The sequence below is a fragment of the Centropristis striata genome, chromosome 10, assembly GCF_030273125.1.
Source record: "Centropristis striata isolate RG_2023a ecotype Rhode Island chromosome 10, C.striata_1.0, whole genome shotgun sequence".
NCBI lineage: Eukaryota > Metazoa > Chordata > Actinopteri > Perciformes > Serranidae > Centropristis > Centropristis striata.
In genome coordinates, this window is record NC_081526.1 from 5,489,545 (window position 1) to 5,507,861 (window position 18,317).

The window sequence follows — 18,317 nt, forward strand, 5'->3', positions numbered from 1 at the left end:
ATTATTACATCCAGTTTACACACATGGGTCAAAAATGACATTGTGCATTAGAAGCGTAGTGATACAAAAAGGGATTTTATTTAAAAAGTAAGAAATGAAAACCAAACATAAGGACGTATGATGATCAAAAACAAGTTAATTGAGGAAAACCTGGAATACTGAATGATGAAATTAATTTATTGCAAAGATAAAGAATATAAAAAATTAGTCGGGTCACTTTAGACCATGTTGTGCATCAAAGGGGTAATGCATGTCAAAAGGAGGAAAATTATTCAAACACCTTTTTCAAAGCCCTTTACCTGGACGGCAGAGAAGAAGAGAAGAGAAGAGAAGAGAAGAGAAGAGAAGAGAAGAGAAGAGAAGAGAAGAGAAGAGAAGAGAAGAGAAGAGAAGAGAAGAGAACAAAAGAAAACAAAACAAAACAAAAGCAAAGCAAAAGCAAAGCAAAGCAAAGCAAAGTAAAGCAAAGAAAACAAAAGAAAAGCAAAGCAAAGCAAAGAAAAGAAGAGAAGAGAAGCAAAGCAAAGAAAAGAAAAGAAGTAAAGAGAAGTAAAGAGAAGAAAATAAAAGCAAAGCAAAGCAAAGAAAAGCAAAGAAAAGAAAAGAAGAGAAGAGAAGAGAAGAGAAGAGAAGAGCCTATTCACTCTGTTAGAACAGGTTATGGTTGGTCCATTCACGATTCACTAATGTTGTACTTTCAGTTTGTTACGTCCTTATAATAAAACTGAGTTCATTGTAAACAACATGATTAAAATGCTCCTTGTTTCTATACTGTAAATATCGAAACACTTCAGATTTATACATCTCTCCACATTTTTTTTTAGCCAATGTGAATTGTGTTTTGTGCACCCTGGGACCAACAAACCAAAAATATAACTCTGAGGTTTTCACATGACAACAGTGACACACTGAAACACTGACACATTGGAAACAGTTACACAGGGATTCTCATGCAGTAATGGGTTATAGTGGGGATGATTGGTCCTCCAGTGCCAAGCCTGTCACAGCAGCTTTTAGTATTTAGTGCTGTCAAATCCTTCTGTCCATCTGATCCTCATTAGGAACAAAAATATAAAGAAAAAAGACATCAAATGCAACCAAAGTTGCCATAATCAAAACAGGAACTAGACTCATTAGGATTGTAGCATTTCTAGTGTTGGTGTTAATGGGAACTACAATACCTTAAATCAGGGGATGGGCAACTGGAGGCCCGGGGGCCACATACGGCCCGCACCCTCACTTGAAGTGGCCCTCAGTACAACTACATGCATTTGAGCATGAAATCTTAAAAGTGCAGTGTCAAAATGCACAAAATTACTTCTTGCAATTACAATTCTGCTGTTTTTGCACTGAAAACATAATAAATCACAGTAAGTGGTTATTTTTTAATTGCTTCAAACCTTTTGTATTCCTATTTATACTGTTATACATGCATTTGAGCATGAAATATGTTAAGTTACTGCACTGTAAACATATTTAAAACTGCAGTTTCATCATATCTGGTTAAGTGCACGGTCCTATATGTGGTATATACCTGTGGTAGTGAAAAATTATGGCCCCCTGCAGCATTTAAGTTGCCCATCCCTGCCTTAAACAAAACAAAAAATAGTTCCTTTATACTGAAAATACTTCCTGTACAAATCTAACTTCCCTCTCTCTTTTGGATGTTCAGTACAACAACATCAATGTTCGGAGCACGAAGCAACTCACACGCAAATGCATGTAACACACAGACATATGCACACATACGGTACGTAAACAATAAGTCTAGAAAAACAAGGTCCAGTAGTAAACATTAGAGGGCGCCATTTGCAAATGATTTGCAAATGATTTTTTTTTATTTTTTAGTCTTTTTCCTGTTATCCCATCTATGTCTCCTTCTCCCATTTAACACTTCATCCAAACTAAAAGATGCACATCTTTAACTGGACCAGCGTATTGGCAAAAAAAAGAGGGGAAACAACACAGCATGTTTTACATACATACATCACAATGAATCCCCCTCTCCTTGGCCAATATTTGGTGCAATCCATCACTTGCCACAGGGCTCATGTGTCCACTCACACACACACACAAACACACTATATTTAACATTTCCACTGCGATGTATTGTCCCCTCTACACTGAATTTCAGCAGTCAAATTCCTGGATGAGCAGTTTCACGTAGCAGTTTCTTGTCTTTGTGCTTTTACAGCATATTTTTGACATATTCAACAAAGTCTGTCAGGTTTAGAAGAGGAGAGGGGACATGAGAGAGCACTTGGAAACAAACAGAATTACATACAGTAGTTTACAAAAATGTTTTAAAGTCAGTGGGAAGAAGATGGGATGTGTCTGCTGCTCAGGTCCAAGTTAAAACAGCCGGCCGTCGAGGGCAAAAGGAGAACGACGAGCTGGAAAATGGCACCAATGTAGGCGATGACACATGGAGTGTTGCCGGGTGAAATGACACAAAAATTGTCCTCGGTGTGAACTCTTTGATCCTATGCGCACCCAAAAGCAGCAGTCCCTGTTCTGCATTTTGAAGCAGCAGCAGACTTGTGCTGCCGTGTCTGGATTTGCAGGCTGTCAGTGGAGATAACAGACTGACTTTATATACATCTGACTTCACACGGTGACCTTCCAGTGGAGGAAACGATGAAGAAGAGCTGCCTCTTTGTTCCAGTGTTAGCTGCTGTCTTTGTTGTTGTTTTTCCCGTCATTTTCCTCGAGGGCACTCCATCTGAAACTCTTCAAGTAAATACTCTTCCTCCTTAATTGCCCTTGAACTACAGATACGGTGGAAGGTTTTTTTTGAAGGTTGTGCTACCGTGAGATGATTTTCTTTATCTGAAACGCTGCAGCCCTCAAGTGGAGAAATGAGTGTTTTGATTATTTCTTCCACTAGAAATGACTTCTCATGGCTTGAAGTAACAATTCTTTAAATCAAATATTCAATAGAGAAGTGCCAATCAAGTCCCCCCACTAGACAGGCCCCATTATTTCCAGTGTCTTCAAGACCAGTAAGAGGTTTTGAAGCTGAATACAGGAAGTGATGACTCATGTTTGAGATTCAACCAAGCAATCAGTTCATGCTCCATCCACAAGAGGCTCTGCTCTTGTGTCTCGACGAACATAAAGAACAAAACGGGACCAAACTGGCCAAATAAATACAACTTCTTACAAGTCTGAGAGGAGGAAACCAGTGTGGGACTCACCACCTTACTGGGACCGTTTGAGATCCTGTTGGGTTGATAGGCAGTTTATTATGTTGCCACAGTAGGGTTTTAGGGGTTTTATTCCTAACTGTGACAAACAGGTTGAAGTAGCCTGGTGTGGCTGCGTGTGGTTCGGAGTGCTGGTCTCAGATGCGGACCGGGGGTCCGCTGGAGGCCGTGAGGGGAACCCGAGAGCCGCAGTCGTAGTCCAGTTCAGCCATCCGGGATCGGCTCATCATTCTATTGTGGGAATACGCTCGTCTGTCTGTCTGTCTGTCCCTGAAACTCCTGATGTAGCTCTGAGGACAGACAGATGGTACGGGATTATATAATACACAGGCATAATGTGGTAGATAGGACAAAATGACAGCATAATGCACAACACAATTAATAAAATATGAATTAATTGAGAAAATGGGACCTAAATTGATGTTTTTTTATTCCTATTTATTTATTTATTTAACTTTGTATAAATTCCCCGATGTTTTTTATTCCTATTTATTTATTTAACTTTGTATTAATTCCCCTATTTATTTCCTCTTATATTTCATTTTTCCTTTTATTCATTTTTATTTAATTCATAATATATAATTTAATTTATTTAAACTTTTAATTTATTTCAAAATGTGTTTTTTTTTGCACTTCCCCCTATTTAATTCAGCAAACGTATTTCTTTCTACATTTTTTTTTAATTTCTTTTTTTTATAGATTGATATGTGTATTGCTTCTTGATTAGGCAAATCATTAAAAAAATTAAAATAGAAACTTTTGTCACATTTTTTTAATTATATATTTTGTACATTTAATGGCATTTAAATGTAACAACCAAGTTTTTTTTTCTTTTTTCAGCAGCTTACAGCCTCTACAGAGATTGGCTTCCACCTTCTTATTTCTTGGTGAATTAAGTGAATAACTGTATTTCTCAAAATGTCAAACTAATCCTTTACCAGGCAATCATTTCTTGATTTTTTTTTTCTAATAACATGCCATTTTGACCTACATAGCTGAATCTCAACTCCATTTCATCTTGAGCATGGGTCCCAAACTCGCGGCCCCCACCTTGATATGAAAGATTAATGTGAGTTTTATATGAATGGCACTTTACCGTGTTGTGTGTGGAAGGTCCCTTTAATTACTTTTTTTTGGTAATTTTGTGTCTTTTTTGGCAATTATGTGTCTTTTTTGGGTCATTTTGTGTCTTTTTTAGTCATTTTGTGTCTTTTTTGGGTCATTTTGTGTCTTTTGTAAGTAATTTAGTTTTTTTCTGTCACTTTGTGTTTCTTTTTTGGTAATTTTGTGTCTTTTTTGGTAAGTTTGTGTCTTTTTGGGGTCATTTTGTGTCTTTTTTGGGTAATTTTGTGTCTTTTTCTAAGTAATTTAGTTTTTTTTCTGTCATTTTGTGTCTTTTTTTTTAGTAATTTTGTGTCTTTTTTGGCAATTATGTGTCTTTTTGGGTAATTTTGTGTCTTTTTTGGGTAATTTTGTGTCTTTTTTGGGTAATTTTGTGTCTTTTTTGGGTAATTTTGTGTCTTTTTCTAAGTAATTTAGTTTTTTTTCTGTCATTTTGTGTCTTTTTTTAAGTAACTTTGTGTCTTTTTTTGGTAATTATGATACTGCCTCCAGCGGCCCCCAGGTAATTAGAGTTTGAGACCCCTGATCTTGAGAATGAGGAGGCTGCTGCATCTTACCGGTGACAGCACGTCTCCATCGAAGCGCCTCTTGGGGTTGGCCTTGCGGTGGTAGCCGGGTTCGGTCTGAGGAGGAGGGACTTTGGGGGGCTGGGAGCTCTGGGCCTGGTGGTGAGGGTGGGACGCTGCTGGGTGGTGGTACTGCTGGTGGTGGTGGCGATGGGATGTGTGGGACTTCTGCTTTAGGATGGGCTTCTGGGTCTCTCGTTTCTTCTTCTTCTTGTTCTCCTTCTCCTTTTTCAGCCTCTCTTCCCGCTGCCGGATCCTCATCAGCTGCACCCTCCGCTGCTGTCGACTCAAAACCACTGGAGACAAAACACACCAGAGATAAGCAGAGTTAATGTGTGGAGGAGAAGGAGTGATAGATAATCATGAGGCAGTGATAAAGACAGAACAATAGGGATTTATACAGAAACAGAAGTAACTGATTAATTCAAGTGGAAAGGACACATTCAGAATCACTCAGGCTGAACTGGAAACGAGAGAAACCTTCAATCAGATGTTTTTGAATATTTAAAACATCTTTGAAATGCTGATGTTGAACCATTCCTAAGAGGGTTATTGTAAGAAAAGAAAAAGGAAGAAAAAAACCCCCACTGGTGTCCATTTCCTCATTTCCTTCATTCTATTCATGGGTAGACAGATATTTCCTTGCTGCCTGTATTCGTACGGAGCTGCTCAGTCTCCTGACATATTGTGAGTGGGTGAGTGTGTTCGTGTTATTTTCACACCCTCTCCGGCAAAGGATGTTCAAAATCCATCCAGTCTCGCTGTCCATTGATCACCCATGTGATTATTTTTTGGGTAAGCATTTTGATTCAGCAGTTTAATAACATGCAGGAGTGTTGAGGAACGGTTTCGTGTTCATTACATGAGGTCAAATAATAGCCGCGAGTACAGCAACCCTGCTGAACTTCATGAAGACAAGATGTACTGTATGCGTCACAGATAACGTGTGTGTGTGTGTGTGTGTGTGTGTGTGTGTGGGCGGGTGTGGAAGTGTTGTAAGGTCTATTGTTGTTTCTTTGTGCGGGCGGACAGCTAACGAGGCACCATCTGCCAGGGAAACTGCTTAATAATACCCCCGCCCCCTTTTCTTTTCCTCAGCTCACCCCACCTCAGGCCCCTCTGGCTGAGTGTGTGTGTGTGTGTGTGTGTGTGTGTGTGTTCTTGTACTTCCCACATAGTGAGGACCAGGACACGTTTTTAACCAACAGAGTGAGGACATTTTTGCAAAGTGAGGACATTTCGGCCGGTCCTGACTTCTTGAAAGGCTTTTTTTTTTTTTTTTTTTTTTTGAGATTTCAGACTTTTTTTAAGGGTTAAAGGTTACATGAGAATGATAACGAAAACTGTATTGTGTGGTTACAAAACTAACTAAAATTATAGCGAAAATGTCCTTCGTTTTCGTCTTTGTCAACTTTTTTCATACATAATGAAGATGGATCAGACAAAGGAAATAAAGGTAAAATTTACTGTGACCTTTTTTAATCTCCCACCCAACAAATACCCCATTACAAAAAACTAAAACTAATAAAAACTAAACTAAAACTAAAGCATTTCAAAAATCTAAAACTAGCAGACCCACTCTAAAAACTCATTAAAACTAACTGAATTTGAAAACAAAAAAAACTAATGGAAAATGCCAAACTATTATAACCTTGCAAGGGAATTCACTGTTCCAATGAGGGTCCTCACAAAGATAGAAGTACAAGAATGTGTGTGTGTGTGTGTGTGTGTGTGTGTGTGTGTTTGTACATCCATCTTTGTGAGGACCGAAATAAGCTTTTAGATCTTTCTATGAAGAACTTTTAGTCCACTCTTCTTTAAAAGGCTGTTTGAGAGTTTAGATTAGGCTTCTGCACAGGTTAGGGGCTTTTAATAATAATAATAACTTTATTTATATCGCACCTTTTAAAACAGCAGCTTACAAAGTGCTTTGACAGAGAGCAGTTAATTATAACAAGAATGATGCCATAAGGCTAAAAACAATTCTTGTATTAAAAGAAAAACAATAAGAAACAGAGCAGGAACAATCACAAGACTCAGAGACACAGAAAATAAAAGGGAGTAAAAAAGTAAAAAGTGAAGAAGTAAAAAGGAGTGGTGAGATAGAAAGAATTACATAAAAGCAAGTCTATAAAAGTGGGTTTTAAGAAGCGATTTAACAGAAGTTAGTGACTCTGCAGCTGGTTCCAGAGTCTCCAGGGTCTCTGGTGGAGAAAGCCGGCTCACCTTTGGTTTTTAGTTTAGACTTTAGACGGTCAGAAGGACCCGAGGATCTGAGGACGCTGGTCGGCTCGTATGGAGTTAACAATTCTGTTAAATAGCTAGGAGCCAGACCTAAAAGAGCTTTAAAAGTGATCACTAAAATCTCAAAATCAATCCTAAAACTAACAGGAAGCCACAGCAAAAACGCTAAAATCGGAGTGATGTGATGTGTGTGATGAAAGACACAACATTATTAAAAAAAGACACAAAATGACAAAAAAGACACAAAATTACTTAAAAAAGGCACAAAATTAATACAAAAGACACAAAATGATTAAAAAAAATACACATTATTAAAAAAAGACACAAAAAGACACAAAATGACAAAAAAAATACACAAAATGACTAAAAAAGACAAATTATTTCAAAAAGACAAAAAATTACAAAAAAAGACACAATATTGTTAAAAAAGACACAAAATGACTAAAAAAAAGACACACTTTTTTTAAAAAAAAGACATAAAATTACCAAAAATAGACACAAAATTATGTGGGCTTGGGAATTCATTATTTAAACAAAAGTACAAATGTACACATGTGTGCGTGATCCATCATTCTCCACACATGTAGCCAATAAAAAAAGCAAATTGTGCAAGCATATGCAAACTCATTCATTCATGCCTGTGTCCTGCACACTATTCAATCAGCTGACAGACAGACAGATGATTCTCCTCACTCCTCCACTTGGTGCCCTGTTTACCCATTGTGCCCCAGATTATTACTCTGCCCTGCCCTTCCCCCAGTACACCTGCTCCCTCGTTCCTCTTTTTCCTTCCCCCCTATTCTTCTTTCTGTCAATACAGTGCTCCTCATTATAAAGGATAGACAAACTAATTAAACAAATTAAAAATAGGACTTTCTAGGTTATATTTAAAAGCTTAATATGCAGGAATTGTTGGTTATTATTTGTAAACACAACATTCGATCTTGGCCCCGCCTCCCTGGTGCAATTTAATTGAAAGCAAACCCCAGATTCACTCTCATTTTGAAACACACTTGTTTTTGCTTGCTTCGCCTCACTATTTTTGCTGTTTTCCAGCACTGTGTCTTCTCACAGGGTGACGCCCAGTAACATCCCACAAACAGAAAAAAAACAAGAAAATACAGGCAGAGAGCAGAACAGACACACTTCTAGTGGATTACACAGTCATGGAAAAGTTATTAGACCACCCTTTGTCTTCAATTTCTTGTTCATTTTATGCCTGGTAAAAACTAAAGGTACATTTGTTTGGACAAATATAATGATAACAACAAAAATAGCTCATAAGAGTTGAATTTAAGAGCTAATATCTAGACATTTCTAGATATCTTTCACATTTCTTGATAGTGATCTTGGTTATTATCAAGCTATTTTTGTTGTTATCATTATATTTGTCCAAACAAATGTATCTTTAGTTATACCAGGCATTAAAATTAACAAGAATTTGAAGAAAACAATGGTTTAATATTTTTTTTCCATGACTGTACATATACGTATAGACTATATAATTTTTGACTATATGTAAAATAAGTCGTCTATAATGTTTAAAATGCTAACAGCATAGACAAAAATAGCTCATAAGAGTTTAATTTGAGAGCTGATAGAGACATTTTCCATGGTTTTATTGATAATGATTTTGGTTATTATCAAGAATGTTGCCATGACTTTAGATGTAAAAATGACCAAAAAAGGACACAAAATGATCAAAATAGACACAAATCGACCAAAAATACAGTAATGGAAAAAATGATTAGGCCATATTTTCTTCAATTTCTCGTTCATTTAATGCCTGGTACAACTGAAGGTACGTTTGTTTGGACAAATATAATGATAACAACAAAAATAGCAGATAAGAATTTAATTTTTTCCCCCATGGTTTTTCTTCATAATAACCAAAATCATTATCAAGAAAACTAGAAAATATCTAGATATCAGCTCTTAAATTAAACTCTTATGAGCTATTTTTGTTGTTATCATTATATTTGTCCAAACAAATGTATCTTTAGTTGTACTAAAGTTTAGTTAGTTAGTTGAAGAAAACAAATGTGTAATAATTTGTTCCATGACTGTAAGTGATGATTGAAAGGGATGTTTTAGTATAAATCTATGACTTATCATATTTTTTAGAAAGTCCCATACACTGCAAGAAAGACAACTTGTATTTTTTGGCCTAAAACAGTGATTTAAGTTGGTCAAACTTGGAAATATAAATTATTGACATTTAGGGCAATAATGTAAGTTAGCACAACAAAGGAAGCCAGTTGTCTGCTCAAAAACAAGTTGGTGAGTTGTTGTTATTTATATCTTTAAGTTGGGGTTCACAACAAGGGACAATAGTTCTGATAACTCTTATTTCTTTGTTGTGAAATGCGGGAAATCGGTGAAATTCGGTCATTAGCGAAAGCTAGCGGCTAACTGATGCTAGTGGCTAACTGGTGCTAACGGCTAACTGATGCTAGCGGCTAACTGATGCTAGCGGCGCAGCTTGTTACAGCTACAAGAGTAGCCATTAGAGTATCAATGCTAACTCAAAATTGTGGTCGCAACATTAGCTGACATTTCATAGAGGCGTTACAATTGTGCCAATTCAGCACATTGCAGAAGTTAGCAGAAGTAAGGATTAAAAGTTATTACAATGTAAAATTATAAGTTAGTACAACTTACAGTTGAGTTGACAAAAATCTGAATTCAGAGTTGAGCAATCTCAAAAACAAAACTAAAAATATTTAGTTTAATTGTCCAACTTAAAATTTTATTGAAGTTTGTTGCCTTGAAATTTTGAGTTCACCCAACTTTTCTTTTTTTGCAGTGTAGTTTATCTTAAATGTGCTTATGACCCTTGCTGACCCGTCTCTCATCATAAAGTAGCAGAAACTGCAGAAACATTCATAGTTCCCCTAATGTTCCTCCTCATTTGTCTTCATCACAGAATGCATCTGTGCTCTAGCAAACAAGCCATAAGCAGAATATACAGACATGCAACAATGTGTCCTCCTTATTTTTCGTTCTTGTTATTTTTGTCTTTTTTCCCATTAGTATTCTTTGTTATGCCAGTATTGTTTTCCTTTTTTTGTCTTTCTTTCTATCCGACCTTCTGTGGGAGGCCTTTTACTTGCCAAAAGATTCTCATTCACACATTTTATTTAACTGAGCTCTATGTTTAGAGAGTTGTCACACTTGTCTGTGTGTGATTGTTTAAAGCCAGAGTGAGAGACTTTTACATATCAATGAACATCCTCTACATTTAAGCCCTTGCCAAACAGATTCACACAATGCTGATGTATATTCTGCCAGGAGAAGCTCTTTGTGTATCTCGCTGTAGCAGAGTTGTGGTGACATTCCCGTGCTGGTGAACCAGATGAATCGGCCTGAAGCCCAGACCCTCCGAGCACCATTTCCTAGGTCGCACTTGCACAAATCACTGTCGGAACACACTGTACAGTTTCTCACAGCGTAGCAGCTTATTCTGGCTCTGGTTGGTTAGTCTACCTTATTTCCCAAAATCTTGAAAAAACCACAGAGATGGAGCAGCAGCAGAAGCTACGGCAACATTTCTCTGCTGTTTCTTAATGCATTTTGGTCTACACTGCAAAAAAGGTGTCTAAAAACAGGATAAAAACACTAAATCTGAGGGAAATTATTTTGCTTCATGGTAGGGCTGAAAATAACGATTATTTTCATTATCGATTAATCTGTCGATTATTTAAACCAGGGGTCTCAAACTCAAATTACCTGGGGGCCGCTGGAGGCAGTATCAAAATGACCAAAAAAAGACAAAATTACAAAAAAAAAGACACAAAATGACCAAAAAAATCCACAAAATTACTAAAAAAGACACAAAAAGACCAAAAGAAATACACAAAATTACTAAAAAAGGCACAACATTATTTAAAAAAAGATACAAAATTACCAAAAAAGACACAAAATTATTAAAAAAAGACACAAAATTATTATTTTTAAAAAAGACACAAAAATATTAAGAAAAGACACACAATTACCAAAAAAAGACACAAAATGACTAAAAAAAGAAATTAAAGGGACCTTCCACACACAACACGGTAAAGTGCCATTCATATAAAACTCACATTAAACTTTCATATCAAGGTGAGGGCCACAAAATATCGTCACGAGGGCCGCAAGTTTGAGACCCATGATTTAAACGATTAATCGATTAGTTGTTTGGTCAATAAAATGTTGAAAAATATGAATCAGTGTTTCCCAAACCACAACATGACGTCCTCAAATCTCTTGTTTTGTCCACAAACCAAAGAGTTATTCACTTTATTATCATAAAGGAACAAAGAAACCAGAAATATTCACATTGAAGAAGCTGAAATCAGAGAATTTGGACTCATTGTCGTTATCAAACTATCAAAATAGTTGTAAAATTTTCTGTCTATGCAGCAAAAACATTTTCCTCAGATTTTGTCTTGTTTTAGACACACCCTTTTTGCAGTGAAATAAAGGCTTTGGAGCAACTTTTTTTGCATTTAACACAATGCATTTTTATTTTTTCAAAGATCTCTTCCTCTCTCTAGACAGTTATTTTCTAGGTCTCTTCCCCCCCAACATTCAATTGCATATATTTTTAAAATAGCACCAAAAAGCTTCTATCTCTTTGCCCACACCCTCTGACTGCGAGCCACGGCAGCCTGCTGTTTAATCCCATTATTTGAGGCCATGTGTGACTTCTTCTAAGACACTGTTTAGCTCTGCATGTCACACGCCAGCAAAGATCAAATGTAAGACTTTGTGTGCGACTCCGTGTGTTTGTGTGTCTGTACAAATAGTGTGTGTGTGTGTGTGTGTGTTTCAATCTTCCCGTAGTTAGTGTGCAGTGAGTGAGAGACTATATGTCCCAGTGTATTTCTGTCTCTGTCTGAAGCTGTTTATGTGTATGAGTTGTGTGTATTGTGTCTGTGTGCTGCATGTGTGTGTGTGTGTGTGTGTGTGTGTGTGTGTGTGTGTGTGTGTGTGTGTGTGATCTTGCCATCTGTGTTGTGGTTGCTTTCTGAACAGATTAAGGCTGTCTCCGTCAATAGCAGCTTCTGCTGACAACACTAATGTTGGTGTATTCAGTTTCTCCCTCACACACACACACACACACACACACACACACACACACATGCAGTGTTCTCTATGACAATGGCTGTGATTTCTTTAGATGACAACAAAACTGCCCATTTAATAAAATTAGGATAGATTTGTCAGTCTTGATAAAATGGCAGCAGCTTGTAGTGGCCTCTTTGAGATCGATACCGAAGCAAACCTCATCATTATTCTGTGTACTTGACATGCTCAGTGAGCAGTAGAAAATTAAATTAGAAATGTTTTCATCTACATTGCAGATTTATTAAGTGGCTTATAGTAATTAAAAATACCACACACAAAGTTCAACATATATGCACACATAGAAGCTACACGGCAAAAAAGGTGTGTCTAAAAACAAGATAAAAACAGTAAATCTGAGGGAAATGATCTTGCTGCATGGACAGATAATTTCACTTGACAAGAATTCTTAAATTAGGATTATTAAATCTAGAAATAAGCATGTTGAACGCTTAAAATAAGAAATTAACTCTTAAAACAAAAAGACGTCACAAACATACATTGTTTCTTATAGAGAATTTTGGCTGAAGATTTTAAATAAAATGCTTTGACGTAAATGCTGCCACCCACTTTTTTGGAGATTTTAGATCAGGGGTCTCAAACTCAAATTACCTGGGGGCTGCTGGAGGCAGTATCAAAATGACCAAAAAAAGACACAAAATGACAAAAAAAAGACACAAGATGACAGAAAAATAACTAAATTACTTAAAAAAGACACAAAATGACCAAAAAAAAGACACAAAATTACTAACAAAGACACAAAATTATTAGAAAAAGACACAAAATTACCAACAAAGACACAAAAGTATTAGAAAAAGACACAAAATTAGTAGAAAAAGACACAAAATTATCAAAAAAATACACAAAATTACAAAAAAAAAGACACAAAATTATTAGAAAAAGACACAAAATTACCAAAAAAAGACACAAAATGACAGATAATAAACGCTCCGGTAGCAGCTGCCTTTCTTTTTGTCAACGTCGTCATAGAAACAAGTGAAACAAAGATCCAGCTGGAGCAATAAAGGGACCTTCCACACACAACACGGTAAAGAGACATTCATATTAAACTCACATTAAACTTTCATATCAAGGTGGGGGCCACAAAATATCGTCACGAGGCCCACAATTGGCCCGCGGGCCACGTGTTTGAGACGCCTGGTTTAGATACTGCGTTTTTTTTTTTTTTTTGTATTTCAAGATAATAATGTATCAGCTGTAATTTTATTCTTGGAGTAATACATAATAATAATACAGATTTCCCAGGATTGGCCTGTCATATATCATGCATCCCTCTTTAATATGAATGTAAAGCTGCACCACACAGCTTGTGGTTGTAAAGGTCTGCAGCAGCCCTGCCTGCAGCCTGGAGCCTGTGGCTGTGGCTGTGGCTGTGGCCTACATTGCCATAAAGCGAGAGCGGACACAGTGAGGTGAGCACCAGCTCTCTGCAACCAGCTTGTCTCTGCACATCCATCCTGTATCCTGGTTGAAGCGATTTCAGACCGTTTCTTTATTTCAGCAAGGATGTGATGCAAAATGCAATTTACTCTTTATGCATAGGATGTGTGTTTGTGCATGAATTCATTAGCTTTTAGGATTTTTTTATTAAAATGTTCTACAGAAAAGATCAAAGTCTCTGCTCCTGTTTCCTGACATGTCATGAGGACTCGTCCCTTCAGGCTCTGATATTCTCATTTCCCCCAGGTTACTGAATTTTTATGGAATTTTCCAAACTTGCCATTTCCTTTGTTCAGAAAATGTCCCTGGTGTAATCCCGCCTTTCCATATCAACTGACCTCCACCCCCACCTGCAAACCTGCTCCCAATTCCCTCCGCTGCTCCTCAGCAGCCCTTTACACAATTCCCACTGCATGTTCTTTTCTTCGGTCTTTGCTCGATTCTGCAAATCTGCTTTTTGATCTGCGACCCGTGTTTAGACCTGATTCTTACCCGCCTTTAACCCCTGTTGGCTTTGTTTGGACTGACTTCAAAATGCTGAGTAAGCCTGTTTTTACTAGAAAGGATTCACCTGCATATGATGATATTTAGTATTTTATTGTTTCCATTGTTTTTATTTATAACTATACACCAACTGACACTGGTCAGATCACATCATTGACCCATGAACCTTTACAGAATATCATATTATTGATGCAAAAGAAGCTATCAACGCTTGGAAAAACAAATAGTTTATTTTTTTAAGATCAGCATTAAGGTCAGTGCTGCTGTTATTTTGCTAAATAAAATAAAGCAAAGCTGTATTCTTGCACTTCAGTGATGTTTATTTATTTATTTATTTATTACATCTATTCATGATGCCAAAACCATTAAAAAATCATGTGTTAGTTTAATATACCTTAACCAACCTTGAAATTGTTTTCATATCCCCCACCTGGAGCCTCTGGCTGCCAACAAGCACAATCAACAAACAGTGATAGCAAAACACTTATTCTATAATACAGAACAATCAACACACTAATATCTGTGTGGGAAGCTACATTTTGAACCCAGTAAACCCTTTATGGGGCACTCAATAAAATACTCAGAATGAGTAGACTCAGAAAGTGTTATAGAGGACATTTCAAGACGTTTACTTTTGTGACTTTTTTTCCCAAAATGTTACATTTTTATGTTGCAAATTAGGGTCAATTGAGTTATTATTATAATTATATTGTCATTATTATACTGAATGGAGAAATCCAAGTGGTTCTATGACCTCATGGCGAGGCATGGGGACCCTATTTTTTTTTCAACAATATATTCATTGTGTTTTGTTTTACAAAATTGACACATAGGTCACAAGAAAAATACAAAACAAGCCAACATACAAGAACATGGCGGCCAACGGTAGCATAATTTAAGAACAAGAGTCCTTGAGGATCCATTCAAAAAAGAGTACATGAGTATAGAGAAAATGAAAAGAAGTATAGATATGCAGAGGGTAAAATTATTGTGCTTCAGGTTCTTTTTCTTTCAAATTAAATTCAAATCAATCAAATCAAATTCTTAATATAATGTATAAAACGTCCCCATACTCTTTGAAACATGGGGACCCTATTTCGGATGTCCGCTGAAGTTACCATATATGTTTTTTTTCCCATTAAAGGGTTAAAGCAGTCTGGTTGTGTGTGTACAGCAGCATTACTCACCTTCTGTATGGGAAAATCCTTCTGCTGTGACTTTCCATTGGATCAGAACTCCGAGGAGAGCCAGAACAGGCCACACCCCCATGATGACCCAAGTAAACCAGCACACGGGCTTCTTCGGCGCCACCTGGAAAAAATACACTTTTAACCGTTGATGCACAACATATTGACCCCCCTTCTAATGCACAACATGGGGCAAAAATGACCCGCATTCATTTCCACATCTTCAACTGTTTATTTTTGAAATAATTTGTTAGGGTAGCGTTAGAACAATTGAAAAAAACAAGACTTGCGTGTTCCAGATGTGTAAAGCGAGCTGTGCTGAGCTGTGAATATGTTCGTACTTGCAAACAGACAGTTTTCCCGCCAAATTCTATTATAAATGCATGTGGGTCATTTTTGACCCATGTGTGTAAACTTGAAGTACAAGTACAACAGCTGTGCTTGTTCAAAAAGTAGGAAAGGAAAAGATAAAAGGGATGATTTGTGCTAAAAAAAAACAAGATATTAACTAAATACATGGAATAATAAAAATGATAAAAATATATTTATTTCAAAGATGTATAATTGAAACATTTAGCCATACATGAAATAACATTGAAATGGATATGGGTCATTTTTTACCCATGTTGTGCATTAGAAGAGTAGGGACACAAAAAGGGATTTTATTAAAAAATGAATAAAGGAAAACATAAAATTAGGATGTATGATGATCAAAAACAAAATAATTGAGGAAAACCTGGAATATTGAATGATGAAAATAATTTATTGCAAAGATGAAGAACATAAAAACTCAGTCGGGCCACTGTAGACCCATGTTGTGCGTCAAATGGTTAACTAAATATTTCATTTTAATCCATTGTGCACAAAGCCATTCATTTGTGCAAAATGACTTAGTTCTAACTAAATTATTTTTTCTCCAGTTTCTGAAAACCTTTCAACAGTCCTCAGAGTTATTCTCTAACAAAAAGAGCAACACATGAAACACACCGAAATATCAATATGAGCATCAAACATCTAATAGTTTGTTAAACTACAAAATAGGAATGTTGAAGAGGAGACCATTTCCAACCTGGTCTCACAGAAATCCGTGAAATAGCCACGGATTTCGCTTAACTCAAAATCCGCGGAATAGCCACGGAATCGCTCAAATTTCCGCGAAACTGACACGGATTTCGCTACAATGCAAGTTAATGACAGTCATATCCCGTGGCTATTCCATGGATATTTGTTCCTATTGGTTTGTTCCAAGTCACGTGACTTTCAAGGTCCCAGCGGTCAGAACAAAAAACATGGCGGACAGTTCTCTCATTTTTAGTGAAAAATCAATATTTTGACTTAGTTTCTGCATAAAAATGGATTTTGATCACATTTTCTAGCGAGAAATATATGTTTTATTTTCTAAATATTCACTCAGGGAATGTACATAATCACTTTGTATGTTGGAATAGCCACGGGATATGACTGTCATTAAGTTGCATTGTAGCGAAATCCGTGTCAGTTTCACGGAAATTTGAGCGATTCCGTGGCTATTCCACGGATTTCTGTGAGACCATGTTGCCATTTCAGAATGAACGCTTTATTTTTGGGCTTGAATGTTAAATGTTTTGGAAAGAGTTCTTTTAAAAGCAACAAACCACAGCTGCTCCAGCAGAGTTTCTAAGTGTCGACATGCAGAGGTCTGTGGGTTTACTCAAATAAAACTTGGCAAACAGATGTGAAAGAGCACATTTCTGAATGCAGCTCCTCATCCGTTCTCTGTTGAGTAAATAAGAAAGGTCTGATAGGTTTGGTGAAAATGTGATAATGGTTGAATATGATTAACTTTGCAGCTACTGCAAATCAAACACAGGCCATGACAAAGTGAATTAAAGACCTAAATCAACGACTGGAGAACCTAAATTGTGTGAAAAGTATGTAAATGATGAAAATCATGTGCTGTGGCCATTTTTGTTGCCAGATCACATCCCAACTGAACGCCAGTGGGAGATATTGGGCAGACAAGCTGTCAGCAAATGATTTCAACTCTATGAGTTATTTTTCCACTCCAAACCAATCCAACCAAAATATGTTTTATTTAAACATTTTATATGAACTGTCGTGTAAACAACAACCAACATATTTACATAAATAAAAAGAAGTTTGTGCATGAAATTTCGAGTGCAGCCAAACAAATTAACTGACTTGAAGTTGACTCAATGAAGTACCCAAAAACATCTCTCCTCCTTTCATCATACTGCTGTGAAATTTCTTGTCTGTACAGTCTGTCAAGCCTTTAAAACCAGTGTTCCCCACATGATTTTTTTTGTCAGAAATTTTTGCCCTTAAAGCCTAAATTTGGTGCCTCTCGCACATTCAAATGCCACTATTCCATCTTAATCAGTGCATATTTTAGGGAATTATTGTAAAGGAGAATAAGGGTTCTTCTAATTTTTATTTAAAGCATCATATTTTGCCAGTTTTCTTGTAAATTCTGTGGTGGACTCTGCCAACACATCCATGTGCTCTTATTTTGAAAGCTACATGTGTTTGCTTTTATTTTGAAGGCGGGTCTAACACGTACCTAATGTAACGCCTTATGGTGTGTTATATTAACACTGAAAGTCGGAACTTGAAAGTCAGAACTTGTAGCTCTGAACAACATCGAAAATTCTGACATTCGTGTAGACCTTGAATGCACCATTAACTGTAGCACACGACAATGGACTCTCTATGTGCTGCAATGTAAATAAGTCTACCTAATGGGCATTATTCCTCTGTTTAACCGGCAATGTTTGTTGCCTTATGGACTATGAATCCTAGTGCCATCTGCACACATGCGTACTCCACACCCAGACCACCAAAACATCAAATGAAGGAATAGATTTTGGACTAAGCCTTTGCAGGAAACTTTTTTTTATGACCCTGCTGGATTTACAGGCTTT

At 36.7% G+C, this 18,317-nt stretch overlaps 1 protein-coding gene across 1 annotated transcript in view; it reads right to left on the bottom strand.

Moving 5' to 3' along the window:
- Positions 1–2,313: 2,313 nt before the first annotated feature.
- Positions 2,314–18,317, bottom strand: part of tmem198a (transmembrane protein 198a) — a 63,836-nt gene continuing 47,832 nt past the window's right edge. The window contains exons 5-7 of the mRNA XM_059343421.1: positions 15,397–15,520; positions 4,886–5,190; positions 2,314–3,496 (exon numbers count right to left, since the gene is read on the bottom strand). Coding sequence (XP_059199404.1) covers positions 3,344–3,496; positions 4,886–5,190; positions 15,397–15,520 — 582 coding nt within the window. The 3' untranslated portion in view covers positions 2,314–3,343. The remainder of the gene's footprint in view (positions 3,497–4,885; positions 5,191–15,396; positions 15,521–18,317) is intronic.